General features: G+C 40.0%; 1 protein-coding gene across 1 annotated transcript in view; it reads right to left on the bottom strand.

Moving 5' to 3' along the window:
- Positions 1 to 17,200, bottom strand: part of iglon5 (IgLON family member 5) — a gene marked incomplete at its 3' end in the record, with an annotated part of 118,643 nt that overhangs the window by 4,264 nt on the left and 97,179 nt on the right. Inside the window, exons 3-7 of the mRNA XM_079240274.1 lie at positions 15,473 to 15,705; positions 14,049 to 14,168; positions 2,337 to 2,468; positions 1,950 to 2,070; positions 489 to 640 (exon numbers count right to left, since the gene is read on the bottom strand). Of these exons, the coding sequence (XP_079096400.1) occupies positions 489 to 640; positions 1,950 to 2,070; positions 2,337 to 2,468; positions 14,049 to 14,168; positions 15,473 to 15,705 (758 nt within the window). The remainder of the gene's footprint in view (positions 1 to 488; positions 641 to 1,949; positions 2,071 to 2,336; positions 2,469 to 14,048; positions 14,169 to 15,472; positions 15,706 to 17,200) is intronic.

Raw genomic sequence — 17,200 nt, 5'->3', positions numbered from 1 at the left:
GGGGGGGTGTACGGAGGGTTACGGGAAATGAAAGAGTAGGAAATTGCTCATTGGGGATGGTTAATGTGAATTGAGCTCTGGGAGAAATGAAAACTTCTTGGGATCCAGGACAGAGCAGAGCAACAGTGTGAAGGCAGGAGTGTGCGTGGACATGAGATGGAGGGTGAGAGTGTGAACGCTCAGAAGAGAAAAAGCTGAAATATGGGCAAGCAAAGCTTTAATGGGGCGGAGAATGAAGAAAATGGGAAAAGGGAGGGAGGGGAAGGCTGAGAAATTACTGTGCAGTGTGCAGATCAAAATCAGACTGGGTGAGGACGTTAGAGCAGTGACATTGCTTTCCTTTTTGGAGTAAAGCGTCCTGTCTGTTAGAACTCTTGATAGTCGCACGAGATAAAACACAAGTGCGTTTGCAAGTATGTGTGTTTGCAGACACGTGTGTACACTGCAGTGTTGTTCCCCTGCACACAGTGAGCTCTGTGATGACTTACGGAACAGCAGCATGCTGGCGTTGGAAGCACCCAGACGGTTCGAGGCAAAGCAAGTGTAGTTGCCAAAATGCTTCTCCGTCACATTGGTGAACAACAACACCGAGCGAGTTTTCTCATTCTTGATCCTCAAGGTGTTGTCAATCTCTACTGGCCTGGGTGGCAGCAACGTTGGTTCACAAGCAAAAGATGCAAAAATTGGAGAATAAAGTGGAGAAAAAAGATGAATAACACAACATAACATCATATCCAGAGACTCAAGCTCGCATAAGAGAATTTATTTCTCTGTTTCTTCAACGACAAACATGCAACTCAGTCCCCTCCAAACTCACCTTGTACTAATAATTAAACCTCACAGTTCATAAATATTAAGACATCCTATTGGGACTTATTAAACTCTATTAACAGTTCTCTCTGGTGGGTAAAGCCTTGTCTAAATACCTCTGTGTCTGGCTGTGCCTGTTGCCAACCTAACCCATGTATGTGTTCTGGGACCTTTTGGCAACTTCACAGGAGGAATTTATGTGCAGGTGATATAGAGGTAACACACAATAAGTCGTAAACAAGCAAATAATCCATTAAAGGTTTAAAAGGATGACAACCTTAGATAAACACCAATGTCAGAGCTGCACTGACGCCAACAAATTCCACATGCACGTCTGAATATTATCAGATGTTATATCAATTTATTGATTTTTAGTTGCTTAAATCTGTTTAATTTAGAAATATTCAACCCATGTAAAGCATTAAGAAAGCTTGTAATTTTATATCATCTCATCTCTAAATGAAGTGGTGTATCTTGCAGAGTTGAAGGCAAAAAGTGATTTAAGAAAGAGGATTATCTTAGTTTAACAACACTTTTTCTTTGTCAGACCTTTATGTTGTAAGATCTTGTATAGTCAAACTGGAGCAGCATAACGGATGTGTGGAAAACGATCTGATGGAAAAAATACCGAATACAGGAGAATACCACAGAATTCTACACACAACAGTATTCCATTTCTTCCAATAAATCCAGATCACTATGCAGCTGACATTGATTTATATTCTTCAAATGTATGAACAGACACCCTATAGTAAATGTGATATGTGTACAAGTAATACAAATTAGTTTTTTATAATTTGGCAATGGATGTTGGGTAATGCTGCTTTCTGTGTGCATCATACCATTACGGTCAAAGCAATTTCACTGAATAAATAGTTAATCAAACAATATTAACAATAGACTTTAAAATGGACTTGTGTTGTGTTGTTAAAACCCAAACAAGTTTATAGCATATTTTTTATATTTTTAATAATCACAACAAAAGGAATTTAGTCCCAAAAAGTTAATAATTCAGAGAAAAACCAAAACAAAACAGATATTTAAAAATACAGGTTTTCACTTAGATAAAAATGTCATTAAACCAGCTGGCATAGTATAACATTTTAACAAATGAACAATGAATGTGTTTGTGGTGTCACCTGTGGTCATCTCTGTACCACTCAAAGGAGGCTGGTGGGACCGCCATTGCGTCACAATGCAAGATGGCTGTCCTCCCCAGTTGGGCTGCCTTGTTTTGCATGTCTGTGATCATCGGAGGATCTGGAATGAAAAGGATAAAGACGCAGAGAAACAGGGGATTCAGTAATTAGTATACACCAGCTTTCACTAAAGAGCCAAGTCAGGTCTGACCAGATTTGCACACAAGGTTGAAAAAAAAAAACGCCTGCAGAGAAGAAAATTAAACTATATACATAATAATGCATGTACAGCATTTACATGCATTATTAATACATAATTATGCATATGAGGTTCAGGTGAATTATCACCACTGGGCTACTGTGTCTTGCACACGGAGGGGTACTTACAGTTCACTGTGACTCTGACCTTGCGTTGGTCAGGTGGAGCGACACCGTTGTTGGTGATGCATTCATAGTCCTCGGCCTGCTGCCTCTTGATCTCTGTAATGTCGAGGAACTCCCCCTCACTCACCAGCCCATCTAATTGCATAAAGGGTGAAGTCAAAGGTCACTTTAAATCAAATGCAAGGTGACATGGCCAACAGATTTATGGTTTACTATTTGCATGCAGCTGACTAACAAACTTATGGCTAAGTTAATTTAAGAGCCTGGGGAAGGCCAATATGCAGATAACAGCAAATGAAGCACTAATCAATTCTACTTTTTGATTAATGACATACAATGCTGAGTGATGTGGTGAAAATCAATATCATGGTAATTAAATCTGTAATGACAAAATGAAACAGTTAACCACAACAGAGTAAGTCGGTATACGATGACAGTGAATCATTGAAAAACCCCAATAAACATCTGTGATCAAGGAAAAATTGATCTTGTTTATTTTTTTTTCTCATACTGAGTTACTCAGTAAATACAATGAATAAGCAGGTAGTTTTCATACAGAAGCAAAATAAGTAAATACACCCTGACAAAAATCATCAAGCTATGCATCTATGTACTGTATGACATCCCTCTCCTTAGAGACACTTCACACCTCCTTCTGGGGGATCCCTTGGTGTTACCGAGCCAGAAAGAATACATAATTTGTCCAGCATGTTGTTGATGTTCCCGAGGTCTTGTCTCAGTTGGGCATGCTTGAAAAACCTCCAGTGGAAGGCGTGCATGATGCATCCTAATCAGATGCCCATAAACATTATCTGACTCCTATAAAAGAGGAGGAGCACCACTTCAGCTCCAAGCTAATCCCAGATTCTCAAGATCATTACACCATTTCTAAGGCTGAAGCCCATCATCCTCTAAAGGAAACTCATTTCAAGTATAAATAATCCATGAATTGCCAACTTTCAGTGTTTGAGTAGCCTCATTATTCTGAAAGCTGTGGTTTTAAAGGACTTTATGGAAAAACACCAAAATGTAAGTACTGATGTAGCTCTTGGTTCAAGAAAAAGGAAACAAACGAATTGATCATCTCCATCATATTATATAGCTCTTGTTGTACCGCCTGTGAACATCTGAAGGTACCAGGACTAGTTTTTGCACTTATTGTTGTTATTATTTATTTGCGTTTTGTGCATTGTGGGGAGGGGGTCCCATCATTTATATATATATTTTTTTACAAGTCTGAAAACATGCATTAGCAGGTAGCAGGTGAACACGAATGCAACAATGCACATTTTCTCTGCAAAACATTGCATTACCACATCATTTTACATAACAGTGATTACAATGCTTTGTCTAACTGGTGGAAGTGACACCGCTGTTTTTTATCGTGTCAGGGGAAATTCTGAGCTTTACTTCAAAGCTCTCGATGCAGCAGCGGGTCATGGCTAATTCGCCACATTACATGGTGAGAAAAATATTTGACTGTTATTTGATTTTGACAAACTCCCAGGTGCAGCAAAAAACCAAATTAGTCAGTCTCGCGCTTTTGCTCTTTTTCCTTGGGCGACTAACAGGCAGAAATCTCTTCAGAGGAGGAGAGTCGAGGGGATGGGCTAGAAATTATTGCTCCTTCATGTGAAGGGACTGGATGCTTGAGGTGTTATTGGCTTGACAGTGGCAGAGAGAGAAGAAGAATGAGATGGAGGGCGACCCCCCCCCCCCCCCCCCTCCCACCATCACCCTGCAAGCCTTAGCAGCCAGCCAGCTGTCTCACAGACTCCAAAACCATTAGCCTTTTTTTACCCTCCCCTTTAACCCATTAAAGAAGTCAGACTGTGGAACACAGTATAATAAATAATCTCACCACTAACAAGGAAATCCAGCACTTAAACTGCTGCTCACTTTTCTCATTTAAAGCCCCTCACTTAAGGAAAAAGAATAATCAAACACTCTCAAACACCAAAACCACCGTCAATCAGTATACCTTCACCTCAGCTCACAAACAATCTCCCGAGCAAGTTTAAGAGCAACACTAACATAAAGACGCACATACACACACACACAAAACAGACACTAAAAGCCACAATTATTCCTGTCAGAGATTAGCGCTGCACCTCTAATTGAAGATTATACTGGAGGATTATTAGTGCAGCTACTGAGCTGGAGACGATTACTTGCAGCTGCTGCGGTGTAGACTGAGCAAAAACCGCTAATCGCGGTGATGGCTGCTGGTGGCACCTGAGAGAGAGCAAGTGGGAGCTGGGCGACATGGTAAGGTGGGTGCAATGTTATTCACTCATTCCATTAGTCTGATAAATATAGCTCTCCTGTGACATCTCTGTCAAAGAGGCAGAGAACCCGACTCTGCCAGAGGGGGGGGAGCTGTGGTGACGCAAAGCGGAAAGAAAGATGGAATCAGACAACAAACACTGGAGAAATAACACACAAGGATTCAGATGACTTCCAAGAAATATAGAGGACAGTTGGAATGTAACATGAGAACAATTGAGCAGTAGACGATGCATTTCAGAAACACTGAAAGGTAATTTACCAGAGATACAAAGCCAGAGACTGAAGGAGATGCACTGATATAAGATGAAGGAAACACACTAAGTGGTGTCAAGCTGGTGTTTGATACGATCCATTCCTTCACTGACTTTTCACTGACACCTTCTGCAGAACGTATAATGTAAAATGACAGGCCTCTTACTCTCCAGCCTCTCAGATCTGCAGACCTGCATTGCATACCACGTTTTACTTTGGTTGGAGATCATATCTGAGCATAGCCAGCCTCTGGCACTCCCACAATGGCCGGTAAAATATAGTTCCATCAACCACTTACGGCTTTTGAAGGAGCCTGACTCCTGACCACCAGAGATAGTTGGATTGCACCTCAGATGAGAGGGGGAGTGTGAATGAAAAGTGATGAAAAAGGATGAGGAGTACAGACTTTTCCTGCAGTGAAACTGTGCCCCAGCAGCCGAGTCTCAGTGGATCATCAGGGCACTTGATTTCTGGTCTCCTCTTATCCATTTTCATTAGAAAAACTACAGTCACAGCAGAGAGGTCTGATGGCAGCTTGTAAGTGAGAAGGATGGAGAAGCATTTCTTCTGGGAGAAATTAACGGCAGAAATACGTGTTATTTGAGATGAAAGATGCAGGAGCTCCTCCGACCTGCTGAAAATCAGTCCAAAACATTTCATTTACGTATTTATCTTGTGTTCTTTCCTGCATTTATGCTCTTCCTAATAGAACCTGCACTGTGATGTATTTTTTATGCCTTCATAAATATTCCATGATAAGTATCATATTTTGTTCTTGTGACATGGCTCACCGCTTACATTTTGTGTTAAAGATGTATAATATAGTGAAATATAGTAAAATAAAAATATTTATTCATCTTAAAAGAAGCCTATGAAAAGATCAAGACCAGTAGTAAATTCATTCCACCAACAGTGTATTGTCTGTGCAGTCAAAGCGTGGTAAAGTTGGTGCTGTGCCTACTGTGATCCATTGTAGTCCAAAAGCACACTGGCCAACATGTTTTATTATCTAAGCATAGCCACTGCGGGTTATTTTGAGTTAATCCTACATACCATTCACAAGCTGGCTGATGTAAATATTAGCACAAAGTAATCCAGTGACGAAAGCAGCTGCCAGTAAACACTGTATTTACTACAGCACCATTTAGTGCTCACTAATATGATCAGCTCTTTTACAAAGTCAGTATAAGTTGGAAAACTGTATAAAATGCAAGTAAAAATAGAATATATTGACTTCCGAATCTCAGAAAATAACATTTAATTTGAAATACTGATGACATCCCAAATGTTTTAAATGAGACTTGTGAAAGGCTGATGCCAGATTTGACATTGGTTGCATGTCCTAAAAAAGTTGGTCCATGTCCATCCATCATCGTCTTTTTTTTAGTCTTTTATAAGGCACCAAATCTGTTTGATTAGTGGAAGGCCTAGTGCTTGTTCCAGAAAGGAGGTTATGTTGAAACTCTGAGTATGTCATCCCTGAGTTAAGGGAAACTTGGAGGAAAGTTTTATTCTGAGTCTGTTACCATGGTAACTGACTCCACAAATAGCCCTTTTCCATTGGTTTCAGCTTGTCTCAACTTAACTCGCCTTGGCTCGGTTTGTAGGGTTTCCCACTTGGCTTTTGTACCCGTTTACCGGTACTTTTTTTGTAACTCCTCAGCCCAGGTTCTAAGCGAGCTTAGTCGGGTTGTGTGTGACGTCGCCAGACTGCATGCCACTATTGGTCAGGGGCCAGGGTCAGGAAGTGATATCACTGGAAGAGCGACTCCAACTTGCAAGTTGTGACAAGCAATGGCGCAACACTGAGGTGGAGACATTTCTTTGCTTGGTTGCTGAGGAAAGGATTCAGAGGGAACTTGATGGAACAACACGGAATAAAAACATCTATCAAGAGCTTTCCGACTCAATGACTACGGGTAGCAACAGAGTTTTCAGCAGTGTCGAGAGAAGCAGAAAAACCTCAAAAGTGACAATCGGCAGATCAAGGACCACAATGGTTGGAGCGGATCAAACAGACGAGACTGAAAGTGGTTCCAACAAATGTATACAGTTTATGCTCAGCAGCCGGAGAGCCACAGACCAAGTAGCAAATTGCCTCTAGGTCCTGTGTTGTTCTAGAGCTTGTCGTGAACAACACATCACAGTGATTTCACACAAACCCCGCCCATTTTAGATCTGGTACTAAATTGTAATGGAAAAGAAACAGGACCAAGCTAAGACGAGTTGAGATGAAACTGCCGGTAAAACTGGTTGCGGGGCCTAAGCTTCAGTTCGGTTCTGTAAACTTGTCATAAATGTTAAATGTCTGAATGTCAAACCTTGGATGAGCTGACTTGAACCTTGAATTTCCCCCTTGGGGATGAATAAAGTATCTTTGATTTAATTTGATTTGTTAAGATAAGACAAGCTCATACTAATCAAAAAGAGGCAAAGGTAAACCTTCTCGTAGCCTGGTTCAAAATAAAGAAAACCTGCGTCTACCTGTCTCCTCCCACCTGAAGTCGGTGTCATTCATGGGTTGTCCGCATCACAGCCATTCAGGAGATTTAGAAGCTGAATAAATATATAATTATTTATGCAAGAAAATGATCTTTTTAGAACTCAAACAAATGTGTTATTTATTTCTTGATCAACATCTCATCCATCACAACCGTTTTGCAGTCATTCAGATTGTCCAGTTGTATCCAATACGGCACATTGTAGATATAAGATGATGTCCCAGCAATACTTTTTTTTTTTTACTTTGTCCTGCAAGGCTTTTATTTATTCATCCATTTTTTTGTAAAGTGGATCTTTATTTATCACCTTGGTACCTTGGCAACACAGAACATCTCAGAGAGACTACAATATGTTGAGTCACAAGGAAAGTCCTCACATGTCTAAAATCAGAATTCCATAAATGTGTGATAGGTAGAGATCTACTGTCAGCCTGTCTGGGTCCCAGCAGACAGTGTCTCCTCACTATCCATTTCCCCCTCCGGTAAAATAAATTTGTTTTAATCTATATTTGTCTGTAGCCTATACGCACCAGCTGTTCTGGAACTGAAAAGTCAGAGTTGATCATCTCAGAGTAAGTTTACCCAGATTTTCTTTTTTAGACTCAGCTGAACCTCCTTCTGGAAAAAAAAAACATACAAAAGAAAAAACTGAATAGCCGTCTTACTCTGCAGATATGAGAACTTACTTTAATAATTAATGTAGCAGTGGTTTAGCATTGTCTTTCTGAAATGTGTGAGGCCTTTCCTTGACTTCAAGAGTCCATGAGTACGAGGATTTGTGTTTCGCTATATTTTCAATTAAGAGTCCCACGACATGCCATGTTTCTAAACATCCACATTTCTCCACTACCTGAACAGTAACACGTTTCCACCACCTGACAGAAAAGCGATGATATTTAAGGGAAATCCTAATCTTTGTACTTTGAATGCACATTTCCACTTGAGTGAGGACTAAATGAGATCTATATGTTACCTTTCAGACGCTATGATGTAAAATGCTACATGGTTCCATGACAATACTATTTCGTCCAACAGCCAACAGAAATGCATTTGTTTACATGTCATCAAACAAATAACGTCTGATGAGTTTCCCTAATCCATCTCATGCTTCCAGCCCTCTCAGCTACTCACACTCAGTCACTTCAGAGGTGACATTATTTAAATGTGCGAAGGTCTTATAATGCATTCTGGCAGGGTGGTGCATCATTTCATCTGTCGCGCCAATGTAACTGTAGTACAAAGCAAGGCTTTGAACTCCTCCGGCCATAATTTCTGGCATTAAAAGCAGCTAGAATGATAGCCTTACTTCTAAGAAGCATAAATTTCCAGATGAAACTTGCAGTTATGAAAAAGCAAACAGTCTGGGCTCCCCTGCATGGTAAGTCCTAAAGTAAGACCCCCTTTGACAAGCATCACAGCATCAAAGTCCTTTTTGCAAAGCAGTTTTTCAGTTCTTGCTTGAGGGATTTTTGCTCCTTTTCCTGGATAAAGCTCTGAGTTCACTGAGCTTCTGGGCTCTTCTTGCTTGTACCAGTCTTTGGAGGTCTATCAATGGATTTTTGTTGATTTTTGAGAATCCAGAGCATGACTAGACTGATCCACTCACATGCGAAACAATCGTAGAGCCTTTCTGCGAATGAAATTTTTTCCGAAATAAACACTAGAGGCAATGCATGGCATATTAACCTTATTCCTCTGCATTATTTGTGTATGTATGTTGGAAGCTTGTTTTTAATGTTAACTTCCAAACTAATCAGGAATCTTGATAAAAGTTTATCACTTTATAATCTTCCAGAAAACCCTTAATCTTATTCTGGGTGTGAAACTGGACAGTGATTTTAATGAGGAAAGATCAGTGCAGTAGTTAAATTTAGTTTTTTCCAGCTGAGCCAACCGGCAAAGGCTAAACAGATTCTTTCGTGGCAGGATTTTGAAACAGGGATTCATGCTTTTATAACAACACGGCTCGATTACTGTAATGCTCTGTACTTTGGTGTCACACAAAAAGGTTTGTCCCGTCTGCAGTTGGTGCAAAATGCCATCTGTTGATGGGAACACGTAAAAGAGAGCATATTTATCCTGTTTAAGTCACACTGCACTGGCTGCCTGTTCTTTTTAGGATTCATTTTAAAATCCTTTTATTTGTTTTTAAGTCTTTAAATGACCTTGCACCACCCTACCTCTCTGAGCTGCTACACATGTACTCCCATTACCGGGCCCTCCGGTCATCAGATCAGATGTTCCTGGAGGTCCCGAGAACACGGAGGAAGCTCAGACGGGCCTTTTCTGTGATGTGACCAGCTCTGTGGAAATGTTTGCCATGCAGGTCAGACAGGCTTCATCAGTGTCCAGTTTTAAATCCCTCTTTTCATTAGCAATTTACCCAGAATGAGTTTGCTTTTATTGATTCTATTGTTTTTACTGGTTTCATTGTTTTATATTTTATGGTTTTATATTTTATTGTTTTCTGTTTTATTGTTTTAGGTTTTAATATTTTTATTACATTGTGGTCAGCACTTTGTACAGCAGTAACTGTTGGGAAGTGCTTTATAAATAAAGTTGCCTTGGCTTGCCTTGGACCAAGGCTTTCCATTCATTTTACAGAGCTCTCTAAGTTTGACTACAATACCTCAACTTGATATCCAGCGTTACAGTGTTACTTTATTTTGATTTTGCTAACAACAATGGTGACAAATTATAAGACAAGTGAAATCATCTTAAAGCTTAATTTTCCTTGGACTGACCAAACATCAGTTCTGCCTTTTTCTGCTGCAATTGTTGAAATTTATTTTTCTTTTGTCTTCGATCGCTGCTTTCCTGTCTCAAACCTCTGCAGTAAATTGAAACCTAGAAAAACAGATTTCATTTACAGCATCTTGGTTGCTGACTCCAGCTTTTCAATCTGCACATCACTGTTTAGAAATACCACAAAGCCCTATTTTGTAAACAACAAATCAAATAAATAAAGTACATATGCAAAAATGCTGTGTTATTATCCCATAACTGATTGTTTTGTTTGTATTAAACCACTTGCCATCTCCTCCCCATCATTACAGCCATCTATTCCCGATAAGTCTGGCAGGTTGCATGTTTTGTCCCTCTGTGGCTCAACTGATGGATGCCAGGCACAGCGAATGGGACAGTCAGATTATATCAGAGCTCTGGTGGCGATGAAGGAGCAGGAGGTGGTGTCTGTAAATAACAGTGCAGCACAGTGTCACCACTGCATGCAAGTAAAATCTCAAGTAGCTGTGGTGAAATTGCAAAGAGGTCATAGACTTTTAGCAGGTCCCTCTGACCTCAGAGCTGCTGCAGCTCCTCCTAATCCACAACCTTTAAAACCAACACAAACTCCTTTTCCAGCCAACTTACATTCACTCCGTCACTGCCCTTCCCTTCATTTTTTCCCTCTGCAGTCTCAGAGTAATGGGGACAGATGGCCGGCAGCTTCTTGCTGTTTCTTTGGGCTCGAAAACCCCTCCCCTATCTCCACTGCCCCTGGTCTCCTGCAACTGATGGCTTGGTTGCAGAGACTCCCACAGAATAGCAATGTGGGCCCTATCTCGTTTTCAGAGAGCTGAGGGGTTATGAGGGGGGTAGGGGAAAGCTGTGAGTTGGTGGGGGTGGTTAGAGAGGGAGGATTACTGCTGACAGAGGAGAAACGCTGTAGGCTTTCAAGTGAGGACAACTGCACAGAGTTTGTGATGTAAAGTTGTGTCTGTGTGTGTGTGTGTGTGTTTTCTGCAGGTGTGCATTCATGCATGCTTTCCTTTTCTCCTCTATGTTTTTGTGTATCTGGGAGTGTGTGATCTCTACTGGGTTTGTCCCTGCCTGAGGTACTGTACTGTACTGTACTGTGTAGGTTCACATACACTGGGCAGAGAAGGACATCGTGTGCAGGCAAACACTGGTTAGGAGGGGGGTGGGGGGGTGGGGTGGGGGGTGGGGGGTGGGGGGGGGGCACTTCTGAGTAAGCCGAAAGCTATCCTTTAATACAATTGTACAGTATATCTGTGCATTTACTGGGATGACAATATAATTACAGCATGCTGAGTACTTGTTCAGTCTGACCTACTGTATCTATTATTGCTGGTTTTTCTACTGCTGCTCAGCTGTCTTGCTGCTGTTGTACTGAAGCTACAAATCAACCAATGCACTGGATGGTAAAAACTGTTCTAACCTCAACTTTGGCGACACTAACTTTTAAAAAGTTGAACAATCTAAAATAGCACCCCTTATTTTCTTCCAGCTCCCTGTAAAATCCATCTCACAGATTTAATACCTCCCCCAAACATATTATGTAACTTTCTGGCACACACAGGCTGAAATTAAACACAATGAAGTTCTGTGTTGATGGTTCACACACTGGTCACAGAGCTTGAAGCTTAAAGTTTATCCCACCCAAGAAAGAAAAAGCAGAAACAGCAACATGATGAAAACAAAGCTTCAAGCAGCAAAAATCAGGGTCCAAACAGAATGTGAGGATTTTGGCTGTGATTGTCTGTTCATCATTTAGCATTTGAAAGCCAACACCCCATGATAAATGCAGAAATGACTATACTGCTGGCAAGTACAGCTTCTGTACTAGAGGTAATGGACAACTGAGGAGTTGTTTTTCTACACATCATATGTAGAAAAAGGTGAAATTTCTTTTGTTAAAGGGAAAATATATTTTTAAAAAAAAAATCACAATTTTTTTTTTTTTTTTTTTCTATCTTGGCAATAAATATTTAATAAATAAAATCTCGTTCAGTAAGTGGCTCAGATTTGTAGTGATTGTCTATGTCCCTGTTTCACCTGATGGGAGAAAAAACAAGCCTCTTCATCTCTTAGCATTTGTTTGGGTGCGCCAAAGTGCTAAAAGTCTGGCAAGGTTCAGCAGTGCAGCTTTAACTTCAGCTTCTTAAAGCAAACTGAACACAAAGGAATAGATTTTTATCAGGGTAATATGCAATAAAGGAATTTAGGTGGGATTTTTTGACTGGGGGTATGCAGGTAAGCCATTACGTTCTCTCTGCAATGCTAATTTAACAACCTGGGAGAGTTTCACACATGCCTTGTGATGGGAATGTAAATAAAAGAGCTACCAGTAACAAATGCCCAGTGTTGCGCCACAGTTGAGGGAAAAGTAAATATTTGAGAATTAAAGATCCAGTCAAGACATTACTTCGGTTTTGATACATGCTGGTGTAAGCTTTTAGCTATTTTCAAAGATTCAGAATCTGTGGAAGAGAGTACTGGAGGGAAGTAGTGTGTGTCACTCCATACTTAAAAACTTCTTGCACTGAAAAGACATGGAAATTCCAGAGGAAGCTGTAGGATTGACCTTTTATGACGATTTGACCAAAGAGTGACACAGAAACGTCATAATCACTGCAGGAAATTGTGTCAACATGTGAAGAAAACAATTGATATGTGCCTTTCACGTCTGATCAAAGAAACCTGAAGGCATTGCGATAAAGGTTCAGTTGCAGTTACACAGTCAATGTCAGTCAAGAGTCAAAATAAGTTTGAAGCATTTTTAAAAACTGAGGTTGCAGTGATGAAAACTTTGTCCCTGTTCAGTTGATGTGCTCGCAGAAAATTCCAGCTCTTTTGTGAGAATGAATCAAGATTGACATTTAGTTTTAGTCGGTAACATGGGATTAGATTTGTTAAATTCATAGAGACTGATTTATGAATGTTAAATAACCATTGTGGAATGAGAATTTAAAATTTCAGTCCAATTTCTTATGGCATGTAAAATCAAAATGGAATAAAATGTCCAAATTTAGGTAAACTTAGTATCCTAAATATTATAATAAAATATAGATTTATCATATATTACCATGTAGGAAATATCACATACAACTTTGTTTCAAATCAACTCATCCAAAGGACTTTGATATGTCAAAAATATCCTTTAAAAACTGTCCGTCTGATGAAGGAGAAAGAATAAGAATAACAATAAGAATCTGGCAGCTTTACTGTTCTCACAAATCAATATGTCTCGGAGAGAAAACATTTAAGGTTATCAAAGAGGAATATTCAGTAAATGTTTGCTTTTGTCTGCCAACCAGATGACAACTACAGCTATAAAAAGCCCTCAACTTTATAATCTCTGGAGGCCATGTAACGATTATTTCCCTGATTTACGACACTGATGACATAGATGTGAGCGTATATGGAATAAATTGTGTAATAATGAGATCAAACGGATGTGACTTCATCTATCAAACCACGTGTCCTGACCACCCTGAACCACCTTCTAACTTGCTGAAGCAAAAGAGGAAAAAAAAGCAACTGATTTAATGCCAAACGTGGCTGTTGGCATCGCGACGCTGGTTGACTGGGTGGATGAAGACAGATGCTGACGATTACTGGTGGCGCGGTGGGGATAATTACGTATAATGTGTGGTTATTTGGGACAAAACACTGGGACGCAGGGAAATGCAGGAGAATAAATTTAAGAAGGTGCGGACTAAACAGCTGGGTTTAAAAAGGATGACACTGGGACGAGGGATAAAAACACTGACGTGAGCCAAATGCTGATAAGACTGCAAGGTGGAGGAGAAAAAAAGCCTTTAACAGGCAGAACAGGGTTGTGGATGAATGTATACAGCCAGATAAAGGTGAACATGTGAACAAGAGATCTCTAAATCTGAAGACAAGCTAACAAGAGGGGGTAGCTTACATTTCTGGTCCTTCCAGGTGACAGTGGGCTCAGGTCGGCCGACTGCCAGACAATAAAGGTTTACATTCTCTCCCTCGTTCACCGACACGTTTTTCGAGATGTTGACGATTCTTGCCGGCACTGAAAAACAAGATCCCGCCATTAAAATTTGACCTCAAAATTACCTTTCCGTTTCATAAATTATTGATAAGGCATGGCCTTCCAGTTTATTAAGGCGTTAAGGTCTCTGCATTTCAGACAGACAGGCAATCAGCTGATTAATGATCTGTGCCTGAGTGCTTACTGAACTGTGCAACAATACACTTGACCATCTACTTAGAATGCACCAAATTCTAAATTGCTGCAAATGAGCGTTAAGACGCCCTCCTTCTGACATGTAATCCAATTTCATTGCTAAAGAAGGGGCATTTGTCAAGGTAGTTGGATCATTTTTCCACTTTTTTAGGGAAAAAGATCACCCTTGAATGCAGCTTTGTTTTCAGATCAAACTGCTGGTGTAGCATGCATGTAGTTAGTTAGAAAACATGATGGCGCTTTAATTCAAATAATCTATCACTGTTTTGAAGCTTGGTACTAAGTTGGCTTTTGTAGGATATCTACCACTGATACTGTAACTTGCTGTAATGAAGCCTTTTCAACAATAAAGCGCAGATTGGAGCGCTGCTCCTGCTTGAAACACTGACTTGAGGGTGTAATTAGTTTGTGTGATATCAAGCTTAGAATACAACTGTAGGCAACTTGAAATTGGGTATATGCTTAAGGATCTTTGCCAAGGTTTTCCACATGAAAGTGTTGAAAAATCTCAGCTAGAGAGGTATTCAACTTTGTATGAAACGTTCAGACAGTGATATTTTTTAGTTATTCTCAGATTCAGTTAAAACCTTGCAGTTTCCTCCTGCTTAGTGATTTCTTTTTTTTTTTTTTTTACTCCCCAACACAGTTAAATTGATGCAAAAAAATTGACACATCTAGGGAATAAATGTCTGAGATCTCACCAGTGGGCAGTCCTGCATCAATACTTCATGTCGCTCAAGATCAGTTAGACTTTCACTCACTTAGCTGCTGACTTGATGACTGAACCACAGTCATGGTCCTGGACTGACATTTATTTAGTCAGGCAGCTGGACAGCTCTCCTGTGTACCTCATCTACTCAACATACATCCACATTCATCTGACCCTCCTAACTTGATCACAGATCAAGTAGTATTTGCCTCAGAGAGGCCAACACAGCTTTCCATACCCCAAGTTATTTCATTTTGAAATGAGTAAATGCTAGTCTTTAATACTAGTTGCATTCACTCTCAGTTCTGCTTGCTACAGATGCACAAGTACAACAGGCCAAAGCTAATGGTTATAATGGAAACAGATTTATCATATAAACGATTCATAATGGAGTCCAGTCTGTTACAAGTCGGCCAGTGACCTTGGACGATGAGGTAGACATTAGCGATGCGAGGCTTGTTGTTGGCCTGGAAGGTGCAGGTGTAGGGTCCCTCGTCTGCTACTTGCACTTTCTCGATGTGAATGGAGAAATCGCTGTTGTTGCTGTTGACCAGCGTCACGCGCTTGTCTAGCGACCATTTATCTGTCCCCGTGAAAAGGATATTGGAGCGGTTCAGCCAGGCTTTGTGGGTCACCTCCTCGTCGATCCGACATCTGCAGGAAAACAGGAGGTGATTAACAGGGGAGATGTTTGGTTTACTTAATAACCTGATAAATGGTGTTGCCAAAACTTCATTATGACAAAGTGCATTATACACAGAGGCATGTGGGTGAAAAAACTAGGTCCATCTTTGTTTCTATGCATAGAAAATTATCTAATCTTATAAACGCATAATCTGAGAAAAATGTTATTTTGTTTTTTTAAATTATTGTGACTACAACAAATATGAAAACATTTGGGAAGCACAACAGATTTAATCTCCTCGGTCATTTTTACCTGATCTTTCCGGGTTATTTGTTATAGATGTGGCCTGTTTCCAAGCATAAAAAAAAACATGCTCCAACAATCAGTGGTCATTTAATCGCCTGAAACTAAAATGACTGATAAGTGCAAGACAGGAGAAGACTGGAAAGCACTTTTCAGGTATCTGCTTCTGGAGTTCAAAATGTAATTAAGAAATAGCCATTAACAGGAATGGTGGAGGTCAAAATGAGGTCTGGAAGACAGGAACACAGTAAATGGCTTCGAGGAATGCTAAAACTGCCAATCAACCCGTGTTTGACTGCAAAAGACCTTTGGGAAGATTTAATGCACTCTGCAATAGATATGCACGGCTCTAATGTGCAGCTCCACCTGCACAAAAACGTGACCTTTGTAGAAGTCACCACAAAGTTTGTGGTGACTTCTGAAGTTTAATCAGACATTTAAACAAACCAGATGCATTTTGGAAAGAAATCATTTGAAAAAACAACAAAAAAAACTTCTCAATATTCTTCATATTTAAATAAATACAGAAGTCCAGATCACATCGACACTGATGGTGGCAAATGAAATGTCATACAGCTGGAATCACGTTCTTTCCTCCATGCTAAAGATGCACAACGTCAAAGCTTTGCTTTACAGTTTTACTCAACCTACGTCTCGCTATTATCTTTTAAAACCAACCAGTCTTACCAAGAAGTTAATGTTACTTAACATGACATTGGACCAACATCACATAAAAAAAAAACCCATCAGATTACCAACAATAAGCCGCTTGCAGTCAATTTACTGATGTCCTTTTAAATGACTTTCAGGATAATATCAATATAAAAATGATGCATTCAGACTTATTCTACATATAACCGAGATTGTTTAATAATATAGTAGTAAATCCTTTATTTGTATATTTCTAAAATATCCTGAAACAACACCCTCCTGGTTTTCCTTTCCTTCCTCTGGCAACACCTGTTCTAGTCATCAAAATCCATTTCTTTTCCTGGTGCAGCCTTGGCTTCACATTTTACAGAACATCTTTCTTCACCAACATCAACACCCGTTATTGTTTTTGTTGCTATTGTTAAAGTTTTTGGGCTTTGTTGTGGACAACCTTTTATTTTTCAGCACACAAGGTGATCAGTCAGTGCGTTGTATTCTGTACGCATGAGGTGAATTTTACCGGTGGAGTGAAAAATGGATTCAGTGAAACTGAATCTTTGTGGAAGCTAA

The sequence above is a fragment of the Telmatherina bonti genome, assembly GCF_933228915.1.
Source record: "Telmatherina bonti genome assembly, chromosome: 5".
NCBI lineage: Eukaryota > Metazoa > Chordata > Actinopteri > Atheriniformes > Telmatherinidae > Telmatherina > Telmatherina bonti.
The sequence above is the reverse complement of the archived record's forward strand: the minus strand, read 5'-3'. Positions and strand labels throughout refer to the sequence as shown.